Genomic DNA, 23375 nt, shown 5'->3' on the forward strand with positions numbered 1-23375 from the left:
CAGGTTCCATCCTGGTCCATATTAAAATAGTGACACAGGAGCTGAAAACACTTGAAAAGTGCAATATTCTGTCGAGAAGCTGCTCCCAAACTTCTGTGGATGTCTGACCATCAGAGCCTTCAAAAAAATCACTCCTCCCTGCAAAAAAAGGTATGGATGTGGCCCAATGGGTAGAAAACTTCTCCTGCCATTTATGCAGCAGCGAAGGAGGGGAAAATGAGTCCTCATTTCAGTTCTTCCTGAAGTTTTGGGCTTGTCTTGGGTCTTTTAACTCATCCAGGAATAAGAGTGAAGTAAAACTGGACAGGTTTCTTTTAGTGTGTGTTTTGCTCAGCTGATCTTGGAGCCTCCAGCCCCATCTTGCATTGCTTTCAGCTCTGAGCTGAGCCACAGCCTGGCCTCTCCTAGAGCCTCCAGCTGCCTCCTCATGTTGCTGATGTGTGCATCAAACAGGGGTTCAAGGTTATTTTTCACAATTTTTTGGTCTTCCAAGAGGCTCCATTTGGTCTCCAGGACTTTATTTTGTTGCTCCAGGAACCGCACCTGAAACCCATCAGAGCAATTGACATCATTTGAGATCATCACCTTGAAACCTGCCTTGTTTTTCATGAGATGGGGGCCTAATGTTAGGTGTTTTTTGGTTTTATGTCATTTTTTTATGGGCTTTATTGGACGTGCCACTGAAAGTTCAGTGATATCAAGACTTGCATGGCAGGAGCAACATTCAACTGCAAAGAAGCCTGAAAAACAAATTTACACCATGCCCAGATTGTCTACAGAGCTCTGACAAAATGAAGCTGTGCTTAGGGAGGTAAAAAGCTGGGGGGAAAATCCTCATCTCTGTGCATTAAGGATTTAGAGGTAAATTTATAATGTTGAGAGCAATCCTGATCCTGTTCTCCAGAGAATGACAAACATGCCAGGTGGGGTGGCATGGAACGTGTTTTACCTTGTCATCAAAGAGGTAAATTTGTTGTTGAGGGATTTGATCTGGTCCTTCTCCTCTCTGCATCTTGGGGTCAATCTCCAAGTTGGTACCAAGTGGTTTTGATTGGCTGTGGCCCCTTGAATCCCTCCAGGGCCACATCCTCCTCCAAACCCAAACCCAGCTCCACCAACTCTGTATTCAAACCCTCCATGACCTGACCTGTAGCTGTATCCTGGTCTAGGAGCACAATAATCCCCACTCATGGAAATCTTCTTGCTTGCCCCCAGACTGTGAAGGCTCCTGCTGCCAAAACCACCCTGGATCCATCCCATGCCCCAACCACTGCTGCAGGACATGGACATGGAGCTGAAGCTGCTTCAGTGGCAGAAGCAGCAGTGAAATTCTTAGTGGGTCTCCTTACCTGGTGCCATCTGAGTTCCCTGCAGTGAGTTGCTGGTGGTGAGAGCAGAGGACAATGAGGTGAGGCAGCAGATCAGGAGAAATCTTTAGGAGTTGGGACCAGGAGTCCTCTTTTATCCTTTTGGAGAGCTGGGCTTGTCCACAGAGGACCTGAGCTCAGTTGTCTGAGCCAATGGGTTTGGTAATGCTGGCACGTGGCCACCTTTCCCAACTCATTAATCACCAGGCTGCAATCATAGAGAATCACAGAATCATAGAATGGGCTGGGCTGGAAGGGACCTCAGAGCTCATCAAGTCCAACCCTTGATCCACTCCCCCCGTGGTTCCCAGCCCATGGCACTGAGTGCCACATCCAGGCTCTTTTGAAATATCTCCAGGGATGGAGAATCCACCCCTTCCCTGGGCAGCCCATTCCAATGCCTGAGCACCCTCTCCAGAAAGAATTTTTTCCTAATATCCAACCTAAACCTCCCCTGGCAGAGCCCAGTCCCTCGGGTGATGCAGTGCAGGCAGAGGGTGCAAGGTGCAGCCCCTTCTGCTCCTGGGCAGCACCCGAGCTCCTGCCAGGGGGCAGATGGTGCCTGAGTGGTTTGGTGCTGGGTGACCTGAAAAACACCAGGAGAAGAGATGGAGATGGAGATGGATAATCCTGCAAGGCACAGAGTGGTGTGACCAGCACCCAGCCTGGGAATTCTTGGAGGATTTGGGGAGGGACCTCAGCGCTCATCAAGTCCAACCCTTGCTCCACTCCCCCCGTGGTTCCCAGCCCATGGCACTGAGTGCCACATCCAGGCTCTTTTGAAATATCTCCAGGGATGGAGAATCCACCCCTTCCCTGGGCAGCCCATTCCAATGGCTGAGCACCCTCTCAGTAAAGAAATTCTTTCTAATGTCCAACCTAAACCTCCCCTGGCACAACTTGAGACCTCTTGTGCCCTCTTGTCTTGCTGGCAATGGGCTGGCAACCTTCAGGCTCACCAAATTAACAAGATTTTCTAACCTGTAGTCTTCAGAACGGGGATTACTGGGTAAGGGGGAGAGGGGGGTGGAGGGGAATTTGCATTCAGAAGTTCCCTTTGTGGTTGCTTTTAACTTGGTTCGTGGTGTTGGTGCCCGTTTAGTTTAAAGCTGAGGGGACTGAAGTTGCTGCAAGAGGGGATCTAGAGATGTTGAAAATGCTTTGCTGAAAAAAACCCCACCTGAGTTTGGTCCCCAGTTAGCAGCTGCCTTGTGGTAGGAGTGACCTGTCCTGCTCTAGAAGTTGGGTGTCTTGGTCTGCACCCCTCCTCTTTGCAGGCAATGCTCCATCTGCACAGAGCTGCTTTGGGTACAGATGACAATTTGGGAGGCTCAGATGACAATTTGAGCCTTTCTTTTGGCTCAAAATGAGGCTGGATGCTTTGTTTAGCCCAGATGCTGAATGATGAGGTAGCTAAAAGCCCCCAAAGAGAAAACAGCCTGACTGCTAAAGTCCAGGCCATCAGGTGCCTGTTTGAGGCTGGATGGGGTTTAAATAATGGACCCAGTGCCAATTCTGCTGGTGCCAGTGGAAACAGAGCACCCAGAGATGCCAGAGGATGCCAGGTGGGTGTTGAAAGGGACAAGCCATTTCCTTTCAGGTCGTTGTGCTTGGGTTTTGAGGGTTACTGAAAAGATGGGGTTTGTTCTATCACTTTTGGTTTAGAGTCAGTGTGCACTTAATGTACATCACATTTACCACTGGTGCCTCAGTCACTCTGCTGGGTTGTGTCAGAGGTGCAATCTGCTCTGCAACCCCAGCACAGTATTTAACTATTTTTTCTTTTTTTAGTAAGGGCTTTGGTGCTTCTGTAGTTTGCCTCATGTTCAGGAGACTGGAGGGGGGAAGCTAAACTTTCCTCACCAAGAGGGTCTTTAACTATCTTGCAGCCTGTCTGGGGACATTATTCTTCCCAAAGAAGAATAATGAAGAAAGATTCTGGGTGTGATGGCAGTGACAGGATTTTGTTAGTGCCTTTTGTTAGTGCATACAAGCAGCGAGAGCCAATGCAGTTGTTTTATTGGGAAAAAACTAGATTCATATCTCTACATCAACATAAAACCTGGAAAGATTACAAGGGTTTGGGTGTGACATGAAAATGCTGAGATGCTGTAATGGAGATATTAAGATAAAGGGATGTTTATTGCCTGCTAAGGAGAGGAGATATTTTCCCACCCTGTGGAGACACTGATGATAAAAAAGTTTGCTCACGGAAATGGGAAGGGAACATCCAGCTGCTGTATTCCTGTTGGATGCAAGAAGTGCCCATGGGATTGCAGTGAGAGCAGAGGTAGGAAGGGTCTCAACTCTTGTGTGTTCAGTTGTTTTTTTTTTTACCTTCAGCTCTACTCTGCTGTGCCAACCACTCTTTTCCCCAGGGTTCTATAAAGTCCTTGGAATTAAGAGGAGGATGCAGCAGAATTCATTCCACGTGCCTTTTATTAGACAAACACTGGGACATGGGGAGTGTGGAGAGTCAAAGAATAAACAAGAGCATGACATGTTTTATATAAATAAAGACAGCTTTGACTTCCAGATCTTTGACAGGTAAGAACAGGGTAAGGATTGCACTCAGTACAGGAGACTTGGCACCCCCTGGGTAACGGTGCTGCTGTCAGAATTTAGTAGCATCTCTTGGCTGAAGAGCTGCTGGTGGTGATGTATTTCATGCTGGAACAGCTTCCACCAGTCACACACGACCCAGCTGTGCCTTGTCCACTCCCAGAGCTGAAGCCAATTCCTCCAGCACAGATCCCACCTCCAACACCACTGCTGCCTCCAAAGCTGAGGCAGTTTCCACTCCCATAGCTCGATCCGACAGAGGTTCTGGTCACAGCTGCAAGAGCAAAACACCCTCTTAAGAGCCATCCACAAGCAGTGGCTCTGAGTGGCAGGGAGATGAATATAAAAGTCACAAAACTATTTTTTAAAATTACTTACAGATATTCACTGCACTGGCACCTTCTCCAGAGAGCCTGTTAGGGAGCAAAGTGAGACAGTGAGAATTCAAGGGGAACCCGTGAACAGGTGCTGGTTGAAAAGGCAGGAGAATTTCCTTGGAATATTTTTGGTGGATGTTGGAAACTTAGTGCCAAAGGCCTCTTCCCAGCCAGCTCAATTTGTGGGCAACTGTTTGCCTTTGAACAGGACCCGTGTCCTCTGAATGGGGGCAGCTTCTAAACTTGGCAAGGAGCTGAAACTCCATCACACCTCTGGAAACTCTCCCCAGGGACAGGAGCTGGACTTCACGATCCTGATGGGTCCCTTCCAACTCAGCATCCCATGCTTCTATGGTTGATTCTGTGGAACAGGGGTACAAAATTTCACCCACCTGCTCTCCTCCCCCTCCAGCAGCTTCCTGTAGGTCGCGATCTCGATGTCCAGGGCCAGCTTGACGTTCATCAGCTCCTGGTACTCCCGGAGCTGCCTGGCCAGGTCTGTCTTGGCCTTTTGCAGGGCTGTCTCCAGCTCGCTCAGTTTGGCCCTGGCATCCTTGATGGCCACTTCCCCACGCTGCTCAGCATCTGCAATGGCTGTCTGCAAACTGGTGCACTGGGGAAAAAAACCAGTGGTTGCATTCCCAGCCCTGAGCACAGAGCAGTACCCAGAGCCCACAGAGCCTGGGCTTGATGCAGTGGATGGGTTAACAGCTACAGACATGACCTTAATGATCACTGAGCTGATCCATGTCCTGAGGATGGGTTAACATCTATAGGCATGGTCTTAATGATCAGTGAATTCAGTGATCATTGAACTGATCCATGAATTCTATGATTTATTCAATGATCACTGAATTGATCCATGTCCTGAGCCAGGTCACAACCTGGGTTTAATCATAGAATCATAGAATCTTAGGGGTTGGAAGGGACCTCGAAAGATCATCTAGTCCAACCCCCCCTGCCAGAGCAGGGCCACCTAGAGTACATCCCCTAGGAACGTGTCCAGGCAGGTTAATCTGACTCCACATCTCTTCACATCTCCTCAGACTTCCCACTGCTGTATCAAGTGGCTCTTAGTGATTTTATTGCATTGAGATAAATGCTGTCACATTCATTCATTCCTGATCCAGCAGAGCTCACTGAGGTTCATTTATTTTTATTCCCCAGGGTTGGCTGGACATCCAAGAAGTCAGCCCACAGCAGGAGTAGAGTCTGATGAGTTTAGGCTGCCCCTTACCTGTTTCTTCACGCTGTCGATCTCAGAGCGGAGCCGCTGGACGTGGCGGTTGAGCTCAGAAATCTCCTGCTTGGTGACACGGAGGTCGTCCCCGTGCCTGCCTGCTGTAGCCTGCAGCTCTTCGTACTGTCACAGGGAGGGAAGGCAAGGTAAAACACACCAGTTCTAGAGCCAAGCAGAGTGTGGGTGTTGACACTCAGAAGGATGTGCCTGTTCTCAACCCCAAATCACCACTTCCAAACTTTATAGGATTGTTAAATCCGAAAACATCCGGAGTTATAAAAATCCCAGTGGGACTCAGCTCCCTGCGGCATTCTGGGGGAGGGAGTGTGGTTTTCCCATTGCAGAATCCTTCCTAAGCTCTCACCTTGGACTGGTACCAGGACTCAGCCTCTGCCCGGCTCCGGTTGGCGATGTCCTCGTACTGAGCCCTGACCTCTGCGATGATGCTGTCCATGTCCAGGCTACGGTTGTTGTCCATGGTCAGGATGACAGAGGTGTCAGAGATCTGAGCCTGCATCTGAGACAGCTCCTGCAGAGGCAGAGGGAATTCCTGTGAGTCACAGGAGTATTGCTCACAGGGAGGAAAAAAAAACCCCAAGGCAGAGGGTAGACCTGGGTGGACAAAGTGATTTTTTTTCCCAAGATAGGGTTAAGACATTTGTTGAATAGGAAAAAAAAGCATTGAATTATTTCCTGCAGCAGAGTGGAAATTAATCAGTCCTGAAAATCTGCAGTGGGAAAGGAAGGGAAAGAATTTGGGTGCTGGGAGAGGGAAGTTAATGCTGGTGCTTACAGCTTCAAAGACAGCTTTGAGGAACTCTATCTCCTCCACAAGGGAGTCCAGCCTGGCTTGCAGCTCTGTCTTGTTCATGTAGGCAGCATCCACCTCCTAGAAGAAGGAACACATCACAAAAATGAAACGCTTTTCAGAGAGGAAAAGCTGAAGGATGTTTCTGCAGACTGCACTGCACCCACCTTCTTCAGGATCACAAATTCGTTCTCAACAACTGTGCGCTTGTTGATCTCCTCTTCATATCTGTGGGGTGGAAACGGAGAGGTGGTCTGTGACTGCCAGAAGTTATCTTTTCTTTTCTTTTTTTTTTTTTTTTCTTTTTTTTTTGTACGTACAGTTTTGTGCCTTGGTCTCCCATCCCTGCCCACAACTTTTTTCAGCCATGGGGAAGTGAGGCTGAATATGTCTTGAGCTAAACTCAGCCTGGGGCCTTTCTCAGAAGGTTCTATCAGAAAAAAGCCTTTCCTTGGTTCATTGCACAGATGAAAGTTTTTCTCTCCAGAAAGCCCACGAGTGGACGGACTTACTTGTTCTTGAAGTCCTCAGCAAGGCTTTGCACCTTGGTCATCTCCCCTCCCAAATTCTCCTTGTCTGTCAGCAAGCTGTTCAGCTGCCTCCTGAGGTTGTTGATGTAGGTCTCAAAGAGGGGCTCGATGTTGTTTCTGACTGTTTTGTTCCCCTGTTCTTGCAGAAGGCTCCACTTGGTCTCCAGGACCTTGTTTTGTTGTTCCAGGAACCGGACCTGGATCGAGAAAGGAGATGTTCCAGAGATACTGATTTTAGGATGGTTTTCCTTAGGGTACAATCCTGCAAGGATTTGGTTGCTGAAAGGTGGGAGCTCTCAGGCCTTGGGGGACAGCTGACAATTTTTACAAGAAAGTAAGCAAGCATTGCACGTCTGCTGTCAGTGTTCCTGCTCTTTTGCAAACTTTGCCTCCTTACATCCTGTAGCACCAATTCCCCCCTGTTGGGTGCTCTCACATCAGTGTTATTCAAGGGTCCCAAAGATGAAACCCCCCAGGTTTTATTCCCAGGCTGCTGATGCTAGAAACATCAGTAAAAGAGCAGCAAAATTGCTGGTGTATATAATATAATATAATATAATATAATATAATATAATATAATATAATATATAATGTAATGTAATGTAATGTAATGTAATGTAATATAATATAATATAATATAATATAATATAATATAATATAACTCGCCCTAGTTTTTCCTTCCCCACTGAAGAATCAGCACAGAACAACCAAGAAATCTTACGTCTCACCTTGTCAATGAAGGAGGCAAATTTATTGTTGAGGGTCTGAATCTGATTCTTCTCCTCCTTACGGATATTCTGGATGTTGGGGTCAATCTCCAGATTAAGAGGCTTCAGAAGGCTCTGGTTGACTGAGACTTCATGAATTCCCCCAGCAGGGACAGCAGGGAACCCAGGGCCACCCAGGCCACCACCGAACCCAAAGACACCACCAAAACCACAGGAGTTTCCAGTGCCAGCACCAAAACCTGCAGGTCCACAGAAGCCACTGCCCCTTCCAGCCACAGAAATCCTCTTGCATCCACCAGGACTGTAGAGGCTTCTGCTCCCAAAACCTCCAGCAAATTTTCCATACCCAGCGCCGGGGCTGCAGCTTCCAGCCTGGGATGCAGGACGTGAGCAGAAGCTGATGCTGCTCACGTTTGGGATGAAAGCAGAAGCAGCACTGAAGCCACTTTTGCTCTGGTGCCTTGCAGCACACTGGCGAGACATGGCAGCTGCTGGGAGAGGGGCAGAAAGAATAAAGCAGGGAGGAAGTGGATGAAGGCAGGAAGGTGAAGCTGTGCTACCCCAAGCTGGGACTGGCCTTTTTATACCCTTCCTATCTGGGGATGGGTCCGGTGTGGTGCTCATCTTACTGATTAACTGGGTTTGTCACACCCAGCAGAGCAGATGGTGAGTTCACCATGAGCACCAGCACCCAGGAAGCACTCCCAGAGTGCAGGAGTTGCAATTTTTTTTCTTTTTTTTTTTTTTTTTTTGTGACAGTCATGATCTGTCTGTCCAAATATCTGAGAAAACACTCAAATACTGCCTGCTCAACACTTTTTCACAGCCATTGCTTCCCCACTCCCTCCTTTCACCTCTGCAGATGCTTCCCCAGGTTGGGCAAGCGCTCGCTCATCTCTTTCATGGGTGAATCAATCCTTGTCTTGCACAATATTTCATGGTGCAGTGGCCTGAGAAAACTGTTAGTGTGGGTCTGGCTTTTCCTGCTGCAGAAGTTTCAAGTAAACCCCAGCAGGACATCAGCAACCTCAAGCTCCAACTTGTTGGAAATTCTGGACTCTTGCTCTCATGCCCAAACAGGAATCGTCTCAAGCAGAACTGATACAGAAAGGAGAAAGAGGTGATGGGGGGAAAGCCAGGGTGGTGATGTGGCTTTGGTGGAACTCTTGGACCATCAGCTGTAAAAACCAGCTGGGAGTGGGAAGGACATGGAAGACAGTTTGATTTTCAGACCTTTCCTTTCCAAGAAAAGTGTCTACATTTCATCCTGGTTAAGGCTGATAAAAAAAGAGATGGAATATCAGAATACGACCTGGGAGAGAGTTACTGTTGTCTGTGATGACACAAAAACTGAGTTGGCAATTTCTCAGGGCTTTACCTGTGCAGATTTTTGGGGCTGTTTCCTGACTCATGGGATTACCTTGTCTCTATGCAGTGAGAAGCCTGTTCCCAGGCTGCCCTCCCCACGCTCGTTGTCTTTCCCCTCTGATATCTCTTACTCACAAGGAAACTCAGTGCCTGGGATTTGGCTTCACCATTGCTCACAGACAACTCCCTCTGCTCTTATTCCATGTGATGCCCAAGAAAAGTCAAAAAGTTAATTTCTCTGCTGCCTTGACTCTTTCTGTGAAGTAGCTCTGTGCTCATGGGTGTTTCTCCCAGAGCAGACAAGATGCTCCAAGGTCACTTCCAGGCATGGACAGGCTTCTCTTGGACCCAGCAGCCCTTTGGGCATCCTAAGGACTGTCTCTCTTGGAGATGTCCACCCCCCCTCAGAGGAGGCAGCAGCTGGGAGGTCAGAGCATTCCCCAGGCACTGAGCAGACCCAGCAGGGGTGAGGAAGGAGCAGGAGATTGCAGAGGCCTCTTTCAAGTTCATGCTTGTGCTTGCCATTTCACGTGTGGACGCCAGGCAGTCAGCTGAGTTTGACCAGAAGGTCCCAGGGGGGTAATTGCCAAATGCCTGCCATCCCTTTCCTTTCCTTTTTCCTTTCCTTTCCTTTCCTTTCCTTTCCTTTCTTCCTTTCCTTTCCTTTCCTTTCCTTTCCTTTCCTTTCCTTTCCTTTCCTTTCTTTCCTTTCCTTTCCTTTCCTTTCCTTTCCTTTCCTTTCCTTTCCTTTCTTTCCTTTCCTTTCCTTTCCTTTCCTTTCCTTTCCTTTCTTTCCTTTCCTTTCCTTTCCTTTCCTTTCCTTTCCTTTCCTTTCCTTTCCTTTCCTTTCCTTTCCTTTCCTTTCCTTTCCTTTCCTTTCCTTTCCTTTCCTTTCCTTTCCTTTCCTTTCCTTTCCTTTCCTTTCCTTTCCTTTCCTTTCCTTTCCTTTCCTTTCCTTTCCTTTCCTTTCCTTTCCTTTCCTTTCCTTTCCTTTCCTTTCCTTTCCTTTCCTTTCCTTTCCTTTCCTTTCCTTTCCTTTCCTTTCCTTTCCTTTCCTTTCCTTTCCTTTCCTTTCCTTTCCTTTCCTTTCCTTTCCTTTCCTTTCCTTCTTCCCTTCCCTTCCTTCCCTTCCCTTCCCTTCCCTTCCCTTCCCTTCCCTTCCCTTCCCTCCCTTCCCTTCCCTTCCCTTCCCTTCCCTTCCCTCCTCCTTTCCTTTCCTTTCCTTTCCTTTTCTTTCCTCTTTCTCCTCTTTCCTCTTTCCTCTTTCCTGTTCTCTTCTCTTCTCTTCTCTCTCTTCTCTTCTCTTCTCTTCTCTTCTCTTCTCTTCTCTTCTCTTCTCTTCTCTTCTCTTCTCTTCTCTTCTCTTCTCTTCTCTTCTCTTCTCTTCTCTTCCTTCCCTCCTCTCCTCTCCTCTCCTCTCCTCTCCTCTCCTCTCCTCTCCTCTCCTCTCCTCTCCTCTCCTCTCCTCTCCTCTCCTCTCCTCTCCTCTCCTCTCCTCTTCTTTTCTTTTTTGCTTTCCCCCTGTCTATTTCCATCTCTGTTCTTCCAATGTTTCCATTACACACACACTGGAATGAAGCTGAAATAACAGTTCTGGGAGTGTTTAACTGCTCTGTGTTACAACAAGCACCGGTTTTAAGAGGAAGGAGCTTCTGTGACTAAGCCACCAACCATCTGTCCCAAAGAACTCTATAAAAATTTTATGGGTGTTAATTAGCTACCCGTTCCCTCCACACACTGCAAATTCTGGCTCATTCATTTCTCTAAGACCAAAGTTCTCATCTGGATTGTGCTAGAGTTAATCCAGGCTGTCCTCTCCCACTGGAACTCAATCCTTGGGTCACCCCTGCATCTCTTTAACTTCTCCAGCAGGACTGGATGCAGGAGGTTGTGTGTGTGGTAACCAGAGTCCTGCTGTACCTTGGTGACGTATCCAGAGATGCCAAAGCCTTTGCCAGGGATGCTTTTTTGGATCTTGTTTAGAAAGGGACACCCTGGTAGAAGAAATATTCTGGTGGGCCCCTCAGCTCAGGAAGGAGATTGAGGTGCTGGAGCAGGTCCAAAGGAGGCAACTGGGCTGGTGAAGGGACTGGAGCACAGATCCTGTGAGGAAGGGCTGAGGGAGCTGGGGTGTTGAGGCTGGAGAAGAGGAGGCTCAGGGGAGACCTCATCACTCTCTACAACTCCCTGAAAGGAGGTTGGAGCCAGGGGGGGGTCGGGCTCTGCTCCCAGGCAGGTATCAGTAAGACAAGAAGCCATGATCTTAAGAATTTTTTCCTAATATCCAACCTAAACCTCCCCTGGCAGAGCTGAAGCTCTGCCAGGGGAGGTTTAGGTTGGATATTAGGAAGAATTTCTTTCTGGAGAGGGTGCTCAGCCATTGGAATGGGCTGCCCAGGGAAGGGGTGGATTCTCCATCCCTGGAGATATTTCAAAAGAGCCTGGATGTGGCACTCAGTGCCATGGGCTGGGAACCACGGGGGGAGTGGATCAAGGGTTGGACTTGATGAGCTCTGAGGTCCCTTCCAACCCAGCCAATTCTGTGATTCTATGGTGCCAGCCTTTGACCTGCTGGATGAAGGGCTGTGTTGTGACCCAGATGTTGAAGCCATGGATGGCATCTGTCTGAAGTGCCTCTTGGCTATATACCCTTATATCCTTGTTGGTTGGAGAGTGTATCTGGGCAGCAATGAGGAAGACAATTGCTTCACCTTGCCCAGGCTGCTGTTCATGGTGTAGATGTTGCTCCTTCACAGGAAAGTGCTTGGAGTCCTCAGCAGGGAGAGGTGGTGGAGCAGGAGTAGAAAGCCAGAGCAGACACATAACTGAGCCTGCATGTCTGGGGGAAGAATTCCTTAGGGGAACGTGGAGAGTTCAAAGCATCCTAGAAAATTACAAGAAACTGGAACTATCACTCAGGCACTGCCAATTCCCTTCCCTTTGTCCATCTTTTCAAGCTTTTTCCTTAGAGTCAGTCTTTCTCTGGCCATTCCTTAGGCTTACTGAAATGTTTTTCTAATCACATCTATTTCCTCAACTCATCTTCCAGCAATGAGATGCCTGGAAGTGTTCAAGGCCAGGTCTGATGGGGCTTTCAGAACCCAGTCAAGTTGGAGTTGTCCCTGCCCATGCAGGGGGGTTGGAACTGGATGATTTTTAAGGTCCCTTCCAACTCAACCCATTCTATGATCTATCACTTTGTAGCTTTCAGCCAGAGGATGCTCTGCTTTTGCTTCTCAATTAATTTCTCCCGATTAGTCAGAACCACATCTAAAATTCCTGAACCTCCTCTGGTTTTCTCCACCTTCTCCAGACAGCATTTTGTCTCCGGTGTATCCCAGGAATGTGAAGGAACATCGGCTCTCAAAGACTTTCATTTTTCAACAGGTATCCCATCCTTGGATGTTTTTATAGCTATTGGATGAGCAACATCTAATTCAGCACAGGACATGGATGCATTTGGACCAGATCCTCCCCCTGCTCATAGTCAAGGGAGAGGGAACATGAGTTTCAGGACCTGAGAGAAACACCTGAAGCTGTGTGGGCAGGGAAGCAGGAAGGGAATGCTTTCAACCCCCTCATGTTTGCCCTGCTGGCACCTCCGTTTAGGGAAGAGAGCTCCCAGTAGAAAGGGTTTTGAGATGGGCTGATAGACCTGAACAAGTCAGGAGGTTGCTCTGCCTCCCCTGGTAATTAGTTCCCCATTGTTAGACATTTCTGCTGGTACATCACACACTTGGCACTGCCCCTCCTGCCCCCTGGGAACCAGCCTGCTGGATGTTGTATTGCCTGGAAGCTGCACAGTAAATGAATTTTAGACCTTTTCCCATGTGCCTGGCCCCTGCCTTGACGTGCCCTGTGTTTCGTGTTTAGCTCTGAGGTGTTTTACTTGCACGGGAGGGAGGACGTGGAAATCAACAGCAAACCTCCCTTGGGTGCTCACCGTGCCTGTGTGTTTTGGCTGCTACTGGAGAGGTGCAGGAACTGTGGGTGAGGAGCAAAAATCTGCACATTTCACTGGGCAGGGCTGTAGGAAAAGTGCTCGTTACCTGCATTTGCATTCTGCTCCATGTCTTTAATTAAGAGGTCCCCACAACAGCATAAATTACACATGCATTTTTATTAGACAAACACCAGAAAGTGAAGAGAGACAAACAGTCATGGGACACATTTTTATATACAAAACCCGGCCAGAAAATGCTGAGCTGTAACAAAGCAAGTTGCAAATTTAAAACAGTTGGACTTGCATTCAGTGACAAAGACGCCACGTGCTGGACAACCCAGCTGGGAGGGAGTCCCCAAGGTGAGGTTCCTGTGTGACAAGACATAGGGTTTAGGTGGCCCTCATTCTGCTGACCCCAACCATGCTTTAGTAAAGCACCAGTGCTAAGGTAGATTCTGGCAAGTGATTTTTTCTGGAAAGAAGCTTTTAGCTTCTGTAACTCCTTCTGGTGGAAGAGGTCGAGACGAACTTCATGCTGGAGCCACTGCTGCCTCCAAGGTTGGTGCTGCAAACCCCAGGACCACTTCCACAGTTGAAGCTGTTCCCCATATTGCAGATTCCCCCTCCCATGTTGAGGTTGCTTCCTCCTCCATATCCAGTTCCCACAGTTGTTCTGGTCACAGCTGCAGAAAGGAGAAGGAAAAGGTTTCAGTCTCTCTGGGCACTGGCATCACAGTGCAGAAGGACACTGATGCTCCAAGCAGATAATTTAATATATTTTAGCCACTTACAGATATTCACTGGGACGCCATCTCCAGCCAGCCTGTTAGGGGACAGAACACAGCAAGGTCAGATAATTATGTCTGTTTATACTGGGGGGCAGAAATAGGGCACATTTCCTAGAGAAAAACAAGAACTCAGCATAATTATTGCCGTTAGCTGGGACTATCTTCCCCCCCTCCCCTAATGCCCTGTTGAGTATTTCTGAGCACCTCCAGTGCTCACATTGCTTCACTTATCCAACAGCAGGACTGGAAGGGTTGTGTTTCCCACCCACCTGCACTCCTCCCCCTCCAGCAGCTTCCTGTAGGTTGCGATCTCGATGTCCAGGGCCAGCTTGACGTTCATCAGCTCCTGGTACTCCCGGAGCTGCCGGGCCAGGTCTGCCTTGGCTTGTTGTAGAGCATCTTCCAGGTCAGCCAGTTTGGCTTTGGCATCTTTGAGGGCCATCTCCCCACGCTCCTCAGCATCAGCAATGGCTGCTTTCAGACTTGCACACTATGGAGAAGAAACCCACGGTCAGATTCTCCAAACAAGACCCAGATTTGTTCTTTGTCTACCTTGAAATCACCAGGTGTTGTTCGAGCACCTGTTCACCAGTTGTTCACCAGTTTGTTCACCAGTTTCAGTGACAGTTCCATGGGAGCAAAGGGGACAAAATGAGCAGAACTTGCCTCTGAGGTTTTCCCTCCCTCTCCCTTGACAGTCAGGGGGTAAATTGGTTAAAAGTGTGGGGGTTTTCCTGCCCCTTACCTGTTTCTTCACGCTGTCGATCTCAGAGCGGAGCCGCTGGACGTGGCGGTTGAGCTCAGAAATCTCCTGCTTGGTGTTACGGAGGTCGTCCCCGTGCCTGCCTGCTGTAGCCTGCAGCTCTTCATACTGTCACAGAGAGAGGAACAATCACCCAACTTTGGGTAACATCCCCTGAGTTTGAAGAAACCCAGGCTCCTGAAATCCTCGAGCCCTCCTCCAGCCCACACTAGCAGCTGCTTTAGAATATTTGAGAGGGTTTTGTCTCGGAAGAGTCAGTTCTCTGCTCAAGACAAGACATGAAGATAAGAGCAGGGAAATCCCCCAGTTTCTTCACCTTGGTTTGGTACCAGGACTCTGCTTCAGCTCGGCTTCTGTTGGCAATGTCCTCGTACTGTGCTTTGACCTCTGAGATGATGCTGTCCAGGTCCAGGTTTCTGTTGTTGTCCATGGTGAGCACAACAGAAGTGTCGGAGATCTGGGTCTGCATCTGAGACAGCTCCTGCAAAGGGCACGGGGGGTGAGGGGAGGGAATTTCACCTTTTCATCCTTTCAGATGAGGGTGCAGAGCTGGGAGAGGCTGCAGATTGCTATCTAAAGAGCTGAGGAGGTTGTTGTGCCTCTAAATAGGCTCAGGGTTTAGCATCTCCTGGGGGAAGAAATTATCAGCTTTTGGAGGAAAGGAGGGAGGGAAGCTCTAAGTGAGGGCTGCCAGGTCTGGGGAGGTGTTTGTACTCACTGCTTCATAGAGGGCTCTCAGGAAATTAATTTCTTCAGTCAGTGCATCTGCCCTGGCTTGTAGTTCCACCTTGTTCATATAGGAACCATCCACATCCTGGAGAACAAGAGGTTTAGTTCGTGTTTGAGACTCTTATTAGCAACTTGGGGACAGCCATGTGACAATAACTGCAGGTAGCAGTCCAGGGAAGAAACCATTAAAAAAAGAAAAAAGCTTTTGGAATCTGGACAGATGTATGAGTGTGAGTGAATCAGGGCTGAGGGCAATAAGAGAGTTATCAGATGGGATTCTGTAATTTTTTCTCACCTTCTTGAGTGTCACAAACTCATTCTCTGCAATCGTACGCCTGTTGATTTCATCTTCATACCTGATGGAGGGAGGCAGAAGGAGCATTTGTTTAGGCAAGTAACAGATGGAGGTGATTTTACTTTGCTGGAATGAGCTTCCTTAAAAAGCAGTTTGCATAAAATGTTCTTTTCTCCTACAGAGAATCTGAACAAGAGACCATGAGTATGATTCTTGGCTAAACTAGTTAAAACAAGTACATAAAACATTTTAAACAACCTGTTCTTTGTGGGTTTTTTGGGTTTTTTTCTTATTTCTGGCCATTAGTCATACTTCTTCTGCATGTCTGAGGCAAATTAAACGTGCTGACCTGAAACTCTCAGACCTGCCACGTAATTTTTTTTTTTTTTTTCTCGGGAGGTAATTTAGTTAATAAGGCTTTGATCATATTCTAAATTATTCCCTAAATGTTGTTGTGTTTGGATCTGTTACTCCATTACCGTTTATCTCAAGAAAATGTCACAGCCTTCACTGTTGGGAATTCCTCTGTCCCAGATTCTCCTGGATCCCCCAGCTGGATTAAGGATAAAAGGCTGCAGCTACCCAGGTAAGCAGAACACCAGCTCAGTACTTACTTCTTCTTGAAATCCTCAACCAGGTACTGGGTGTTGACGAGCTCTCCCTCCAGCCTCCCCTTGTCGCTCAGCAAACTGTTCAGCTGCATCCTGAGGTTGTTGATGTAAGTCTCAAAAAGTGGCTCCAGGTTGTTCTTCACTGTTTTCATCCCCTGCTCCTGGAGCAGGCTCCACTTGGTTTCCAGCACTTTATTTTGTTGCTCGAGGAACCGGACCTGAAAGCAGAAAGATCCTGAAGATGTTTTGAGAGAAGACAGATTCTGGAGAGCTTTTCTTGCAAATGTGGGCTCTCAGTCCTGGCTGAGGAGGTGAAGCTCCCTTTCCAGGTGGTTTTCAGAGCCATCTGGAGAGATGGAATTTGCAGTTCAGCTGCGGGGACCCTGCTCATTATTGCAAACAAACTCTGGAACGATTTCTGATTTTCTTGCACCACGCTTCCCCTTCATGACTTTGCCTGCATTTTGTGTGAAGAGTGCTTGCAGAATCAGATAAAGGAGCAAAGCAGGGCTTGCACTCTGACAGAGAAAACAGCAATCGAGTGCCATTTCTCCCTCCCTCCTGTGTAGCTCCCCTACCCCACAAAAACTCCAAAAGAATGGAGCATTTTCCTTGAAAGCTAAGAGGAGCTGCTCCAGCAGAGCAGAAATGCTGCAGATGCTCTTGTGCATCTGACACAGTTAACAAGGAAATGAAGTGGACTGAGAATGTCAGATCAGATTTTGCTATTTTGAACTAACAGTCCAAGCGTGTTGGAACTGTTGCAGTGATCGCTTCAAATGCTTTTGAGGAAATTCAAGCAATGAGAAACTTGCTTCTCTCTGGTGCCAATTCGTGGGATCCCTTTCTTGGTCATTTTAGATGTGTTGCTTGCATTTCATTTGACCCCCCCCCAAAAAAAAGCTATCAGGGCTCCTATAATGCTCAATGGAGAGAGCCCAACATCTCCAGAAGGATAGGGTTGACTTTCAGAGCTTTTTTTTTTTTTTCCTTTTTTTTCCCCGCTGCCTATGAGATGAGCAGCAAATGAGAAGGACCTCAAATACTGGGTGATTAATTCATAGTAACCACTATGTAGCAGGTACATCTTCCAGCCTCATTCCTTACTTCTATTCCTTCTTGATCAGCTTCAGTGCCCATCCAGCAGCTAAGAAAAGAGTTCTCATAAAAAAAAAAAATAAAATATCAGGACAAGATATTTAGGGAAGCTAATGTCTCACCTTGTCAATGAAGGAGGCGAATTTGTTATTGAGAGTTTTGATTTGATCCTTCTCCTCCTTTCGGATCCTTTGGATGCTGGGGTCAATCTCCAAGTTGAGAGGTTTCAGGAGGCTTTGGTTGACGGAGACTTCGTGGATGCCCCCAGCTGGGAATCCAGGGCCACCCATGCCCCCACCAAAGGCACCATATCCATAGCCCAGGTTAGCTGGCACACCAAAGCCACCACCATAGACGCTACCGGGGCCACCACCGAACCCTGCGGATCCATAGAAACTCCCACCCCTTCCAGCCACAGAGATCCTCTTGCATCCACCGACATTGTAGAGGCTTTTGCTTCCAAAGCCACCACCAAGCCTCCCAAAGCCACTGCCAGCATTGCAGCTTCCAACCCGGGTGACAGAGCGTGAGCTGAAGCTGGTACGGCAGGTGTTGGGGACGATGGCAGAAGCAGCACTGAAGCCACTTCTGCCCCTCTGAATCCTCACGGTGGACTGGCGGGACATGGCTGGGAGTTTGGGATGGGATGGATGCTACAGGGAGAAGAAAGGAGAGGAAAGGTGCTGGCCTGGAGCAAGGAGTAGGAGGAGAAAGGAGAAAGGTGAACCTGTGCTCTCCACAGGCTCAGGGGAGCCCTTTTATGCATTTATGAGGCTGGGATGGGTTTGATGAGGTGGATCAGCTTTCTGATTAATTAAGCTTGGCACGTCCGACAGCATTCTGGAGAGTGAACTCACTCCTCACACACGCCCTGCTGAAATAATATAGCCAGGTTCTGAGCAACAGGGGCATTGTTTGGGAATAACTGTCTCCTTCTCCTGTCTTTGTAGCCAGCCAGACTCTTTGCCATATCAAAGCCCTTAAAAATGGCAGTGAGTCACCCTGGGCACAGGGAGGAAAACACCGTTCAGAACGCCTGTCATTCGACACCTCTCTCCTGTGAAAACTTCATCCCTCAGGATTGCTTTTGCTCCTGTTGTGTTCACCAGCCAGGTTTAGAAAAGTCCCTGATGGTTCAGACAGGGTCTGTGTTGGGCAGAGCAGTGCTGTGCAGCAAACCTGGCAATAAATTGGTTTGTCCTGGGGTTTTGTGGCAGGTGCTGCATAATCCCCTCTGCTCCCCAATATATCTGCAGAAATAGTTTTGCTTCCATCCCAACACAATGGTGTTGGCTCAGAACCTTGAGCTGATCTCTTTTGAAAATCCTGCTTCTGCAGACTTCTTCTCTCACTAAAAAAATAAATAAATAAATAAATAAATAAAATGAAGGAATAAAAATGTTTTGATGAGGTCTTTGGTTCGTGTGTGGGGATTTTGACAGGTGCCATTGAGTTGTAACGTAAGGAGCTGTGCCAGTACCTCAGCACAACATCAGAAGACTTTGGTATTTAAGGAGGGAAACAAATAAACAAACAAACAAAATAAAAACAAAAAAAAACCAAAAAACCAAAAAACCAAAAAACCAAAAAACCAAACCAAACCAAACCAAACCAAAAAAAAAAAAACCAAAAAAAAAAAAAAAAAAAAAAAAAACAAAACCTGGAACTGCTTAGAATCCAGTGGCTCTATGGAAATTGAGTGCTCCAGGGCTGTTCCCAACTCAGCATTTATAAACACAACATTGTTTCCCAATGATTTAATCAGCTCTTCCAGCCCTGTACACCTGAAACTCTCATCCTGCCTGCTTGAATCCACTAGGAAGGTGCTCTGCAGGGTTCCCCCTGCTCAGATCTGCACTCAGGGAGACATCCTGGAGCTTTGCTCTCTCAGCTGCAGCTGCCTCTGCAACCCTTTGCTTTGCATTTAGCATTGCAGGCAGTTTGAGTAACAAATCAAATAGAAAAATAGGGGGAGGAAATCCATCTTGAGGGATGCTTCTGGCCCTCATTTGGTTTCGGGTTGGCGAGGAGAAGATGATCATTTATTTATCATTTATTTATACAAGAGAGTGAATTTACAAATGCATCCCCCTTAACAGCTTCCTCTGGCTGTCTGTGACTCTGAGCAGCTGTAGGCAGCAGGAGAGGAATAATGTAATATTTAATGTAATATTGAGGGATGTTGTGCTTCATCTGCCTCTGTCTTGCCAGGCACCCAGGCTCCAAGAAGTTCTTTGTGTCCCCTTCTTCCTCCAGCTGCTTGCAGTCGGATGCATCGCATCTGAGTTTTTAAACGCAGGGGAGGAATTCAGAGCAATTATTAGTTGATTACTTAGTGTCTTTTACAAGGCTGAGCTCCTATTGTGTAAGGAAAGGCTTAATCCTGCAGTTTTTGCCTGGCAGGGCTGTCTCATTGGGTCTGTCTGTCCACACACTGGCACCCAGGGGAACCAGAAGCAAGTGGATTGCAAGCATCCCAAGGTGGATGCTGTGATCAGCCCTAGGGTTGTGCCCACCAGCTGACAGATGTCACAACTTCCACCCAGGAGATGGACTTCTCCAACACAGAGTGTTTGATTCATGAGATTCAGGCACCAAACAGCAAGATATTCAAATGTAAATACAAGTTGCCAGCCTTCTGAAATGCCTGTGGCTCCCTTGGGAACTGCTGCCTGGGGTCCCATCCATCTCTTGTAGCTCTGACTGTTTGAAAGCTTTTCTGTCTTCTTGTGGAGGCAGTGGAGATGACCAAAGGGCAGATCCTCCAGTCCTAAGGGAAATAGATGGAGAGGCCCCTGAAGATGGCTTTCCACCTTCTCCAACCCTCCCTGGATAGACCAGATGACCGACTCAGGGTGTGTGGAGTTGGCCAGGATGAAACCCACCCATGGTTGCTAACAGTGGGATGCGTCAGTGTTTTCCTTTTACCCCTCAGGCTCCTTTTACATATGAAACTGGTCTTTTTTGGCTAAAGAATACATCAACTGCGTTGGAGTCCATTGTTAATAATAGTAATAATACAGCTCCTCCAACCAAATAAAAAGAAATTAATTTCTTTCCATTTCACGTTTGCACTAGGGTGGAGGTGATGCGGTTGTCACTCATCTGGAAAGAATTTGAGAGGTAATTACAAAAGGCAGAACTGGGAGCATGAGAAGCTGTAGCTACAGGTTTTGGGGTATGGGGTGATGGCAGGGGGGCCCCCACCCTGCTCTGTTGATGAAACAGAGGGTTTCCAGGTAGCTCCTGGGGGAGTGTCTCCCATGCACCCTGCAGCTCCAGGCATGTAATGAAACCTCTGCTCCCGTGCAGATAGCTTCCTCTGATACAGACTTTTCCTCCTCCACCAGAGGATAATTCTTGAGCTCACTCAAGCTGTAGTTCTTCCTCCTAAGCAGACAAAGGGAGCTGTGTTTGGGCAGGTCCCACTGGCTGAGAATCCCCCCTGCCATGGCAGCTGTGAGGGTTATCAGGCTCCAAAGCCTTTTTCTTCCCTTCCCTTTTTTTCTTCCCTTCCCTTTTTTTCTTCCCTTCCCTTTTTTTCTTCCCTTCCCTTTTTTCCTTCCCTTCCCTTCCTTGTTTCCCCAGGCTGAGCAGAAGGGGAAGGTGACAGCGGGTGCCAGCCCCATGCCAAGAAGCAGGAGATCCCTTCATCCCATGCTGTGAACCTGGGGTAAAGTCTTGGCTGAGTCTGGTCCCTGCATGATGCTGCTATCGAGGTAATAACTCTCCTTGGGGATGAGGAATGAAAGCTCTGGCTCTATCAGGGCAAGAAAGGCAACTCCTGCCCCAGTAGTGAGAAATTTGAGCTGTTTTCTGTGTTCTCAGCCAGGAGAAATTTCCAACAGCTTTTCATCACCTCCTCTTCATCTCTCTGCACCCCTGCTCCCCCCCCAACATCCACCCCATGAGCTTTTGGTTGATGTTGGATGCTCTTTCTCAGACAAGCCTGGGGTTTTTTTTTGTTTGTTTGTTTTGTTTTTTTAGAAGTGCTTCCATGTGATTTGTTTGCAAAAAAGTGTATGTATTTGTAAAATAAGAGCATGTCTCAGTAACTTGAGTTGGTTCACCTGTGCTACCTAATCTCAGTTTAATTATCAGTAAAGTCAAGGCTGTAATTTAGGTTAATTGCTTAAATTAAAGCCTTTGGGTTAAATTTGGGCTGCTAACCTAAATGCAAACCCTACTCATTTTGACCATAATTTACCATTCCTTCCCAAGTTAATGAAGTCCTGCTGGTTACCCTGAGCTTCTTCTGCAGATGACCAAGTGACCCCCAGTGTCCCCGAGCCACGGGGACAGGGACCTTGGAGACCTCCTGAGCAAGTGTCCATGAATCCCATTTCCTGGAGGGATGAATTGGGATGAACTCAGAACTTTTCCCATAGATGTTGCCCCATGCTGGGTGTTGCTCCTTTGAGCCTGTTCCCAGCAGTATCTGGAGGCAGTCAGCTAGAACTACTGAATGGCTTTGAAGTGTAGGTGTGACCTGCTTTCTCCAGATAATTGTTTTCTGGGCTAGCACAGAGACACTGATGCAGCTCAGGTTTTTGGAATAAATTCACCTTCATTATTGCTGTTGTTGCTTTATGCAGAGCAGGAAGGTTTTGTTTCCCCCTCTGACCCGAGGTGGGCTGACACCTCATTTATCCTGTTCTGCATGCAGCACTGGTGCAGGGATGGTGGTACCTGAAGGAACCTGAACATCCCAAACTGCACTGTAAAGATTTCTGAGCCTCACTTGAGTCCCTGAGTAGGGCTGCAGGGGCTGTGAGCTCCACCAAGCTCCTCCTGGGAAGCAGGAACAACACTGAAGGCTCTTGCAGCAGTATTGACCCATCTCATCCCTCCTCATGGCCCCAGGGTACATCTCTTCTCCAGATAAAGGAAACCAAGTCCTGGAAGCATTGTCCTGGAAGTCCTCATTATTTCAGGTCAGTTCTGTGCCTGGGTGTGATGTCCCTCAGCTCCATCCTGCATCAGGCACTGCTCCTGCTTTGAGTTCCCTTGCAAAGAGCTGGAGAACTCGTGTGACGTTTTATTTCTCTTTATTAAAACAAGCTGGATCCACACTGTGCTATTCTCAGAAGCAGGTAAGATAAACAAGGATTCTTCATGTGTCCTGGGCAGTGTATCCAGTCATGCTGCACCAATTTGATGGTTTATTTACCATGCACGTGAGCCCAGAGGTCCCCGCTGAGGTCTGTGAAAAGCCCAATTGGAAGGGATCTTACTGCCCCGTTTAAATCTGAGAATATTGTCCTGCTGCTGGTTTGGCTGCATCCTGTGTTGCCTTCCCTGCAGCTATTTCATGCCTTATTTCATTTGCAAGCTGGGTATAAACCATTTGCAAATTAAACCAAAAGAATTTTCTTTGATGACAATTCTGCTTTTGAGTCGAAAAGCTGCAAAGTTTCATTTGGGAAATATGAAGGGGAGGGGGCTGCAGCACTGCAGAGTCAGTATCATCACCAGAGAAAACACTGAAATTAAATGTTGGTTTAAAAAAAAAAAAAACAAAAAAAAACCAGTTTTACAAAATGTGTAAGTTGCCAGCTAGAATAACTTGTCAAGTTTGACTTGAATATGGGAGTTTTGCAGATACCTGCAAATCAGAAGGAGGTCATTAGAAAATTACTTTTTCCATCTGTTTTCTGCTTTCTCAGAGAGGAGCTGCCAGGGTGGGTTCTTTAAACAATTCCCATGGGAACAGAAACAAGACCAAGAGATGCTGTGTGGGTTGTTTTTTTTTTTTTTGCCTTGGTAGCATCCTCAGGCCACAGGAGAAGGACCCAACATGGATCTGGGGCAGCAGACTGATGGAGGCTGTGGGGATGCCCAGGTACACAGCAGCTCACAACCACGTTCCATGGGGGGTTCCAATGCTGGTGGTGGCCCAGGTGTTTGGACCTGATGGCACAGCAACACCTCATGTCCACTTCTTTAAGAATCAACCCCAAAGCCCTTTATTTCTAACAATTCCAATGATTTTTTTTTTTTTTTTTTTTTTAAAAAAAAAAAACACCAACAAATTAGAGTCAAGTGACAAGAGCCCCGAAGGGACGCCAAGGCCTCTGCTTTGCAAGCTTCACTCTGCTACCTTAAAACAGCCTCAGAAACACGGTCAGATGCTTGAAGACTGATGCAAACTGCTCAGTGGAGGAAATC

The 23375-nt window shown here is 47.6% G+C and overlaps 3 protein-coding genes across 4 annotated transcripts in view; 1 reads left to right on the top strand and 2 right to left on the bottom strand.

The window, feature by feature from the left end:
• The window catches only part of BCDIN3D (BCDIN3 domain containing RNA methyltransferase), a 147314-nt gene that overhangs the window by 85449 nt on the left and 38490 nt on the right, over positions 1–23375 (top strand). The window lies entirely within an intron of this gene.
• On the bottom strand, positions 3789–8153 carry LOC139788961 (keratin, type II cytoskeletal 5-like). Its single transcript, XM_071729354.1, has 9 exons — positions 7613–8153; positions 6867–7081; positions 6522–6582; positions 6340–6435; positions 5911–6075; positions 5544–5669; positions 4699–4919; positions 4308–4342; positions 3789–4203 (listed from the first exon to the last, which is right to left on the bottom strand). The coding sequence occupies exons 1-9, from the start codon at positions 8093–8095 to the stop codon at positions 3989–3991; spliced, it is 1617 nt and encodes a 538-aa protein (XP_071585455.1). The 5' UTR covers positions 8096–8153; the 3' UTR covers positions 3789–3988.
• LOC139788955 (keratin, type II cytoskeletal 75-like) lies at positions 13082–17952 on the bottom strand. Its single transcript, XM_071729345.1, has 9 exons — positions 17330–17952; positions 16113–16327; positions 15499–15559; positions 15193–15288; positions 14791–14955; positions 14457–14582; positions 13981–14201; positions 13715–13746; positions 13082–13606 (listed from the first exon to the last, which is right to left on the bottom strand). The coding sequence occupies exons 1-9, from the start codon at positions 17831–17833 to the stop codon at positions 13410–13412; spliced, it is 1617 nt and encodes a 538-aa protein (XP_071585446.1). The 5' UTR covers positions 17834–17952; the 3' UTR covers positions 13082–13409.

Source organism: Heliangelus exortis, chromosome 31 (genome assembly GCF_036169615.1).
Source record: "Heliangelus exortis chromosome 31, bHelExo1.hap1, whole genome shotgun sequence".
NCBI classification, from domain to species: Eukaryota; Metazoa; Chordata; class Aves; order Apodiformes; family Trochilidae; genus Heliangelus; species Heliangelus exortis.

Excerpts from the sequence above, each read along its gene's own strand:
- LOC139788961 (XM_071729354.1), bottom strand. The coding sequence starts at position 8,095 with ATGTCTCGCCAGTGTGCTGCAAGGCACCAGAGCAAAAGTGGCTTCAGT. Across the intron at positions 6,436-6,521 it reads AATTTGTGATCCTGAAGAAG|GAGGTGGATGCTGCCTACAT; the intron begins GTGGGTGCAGTG and ends TCCTTCTTCTAG. Across the intron at positions 5,670-5,910 it reads AGTCCTGGTACCAGTCCAAG|TACGAAGAGCTGCAGGCTAC; the intron begins GTGAGAGCTTAG and ends TCCCTGTGACAG.
- LOC139788955 (XM_071729345.1), bottom strand. The coding sequence starts at position 17,833 with ATGTCCCGCCAGTCCACCGTGAGGATTCAGAGGGGCAGAAGTGGCTTC. Across the intron at positions 16,328-17,329 it reads TCGCCTCCTTCATTGACAAG|GTCCGGTTCCTCGAGCAACA; the intron begins GTGAGACATTAG and ends TTCTGCTTTCAG. Across the intron at positions 13,747-13,980 it reads CTGGAGGGGGAGGAGTGCAG|GCTGGCTGGAGATGGCGTCC; the intron begins GTGGGTGGGAAA and ends GTCCCCTAACAG.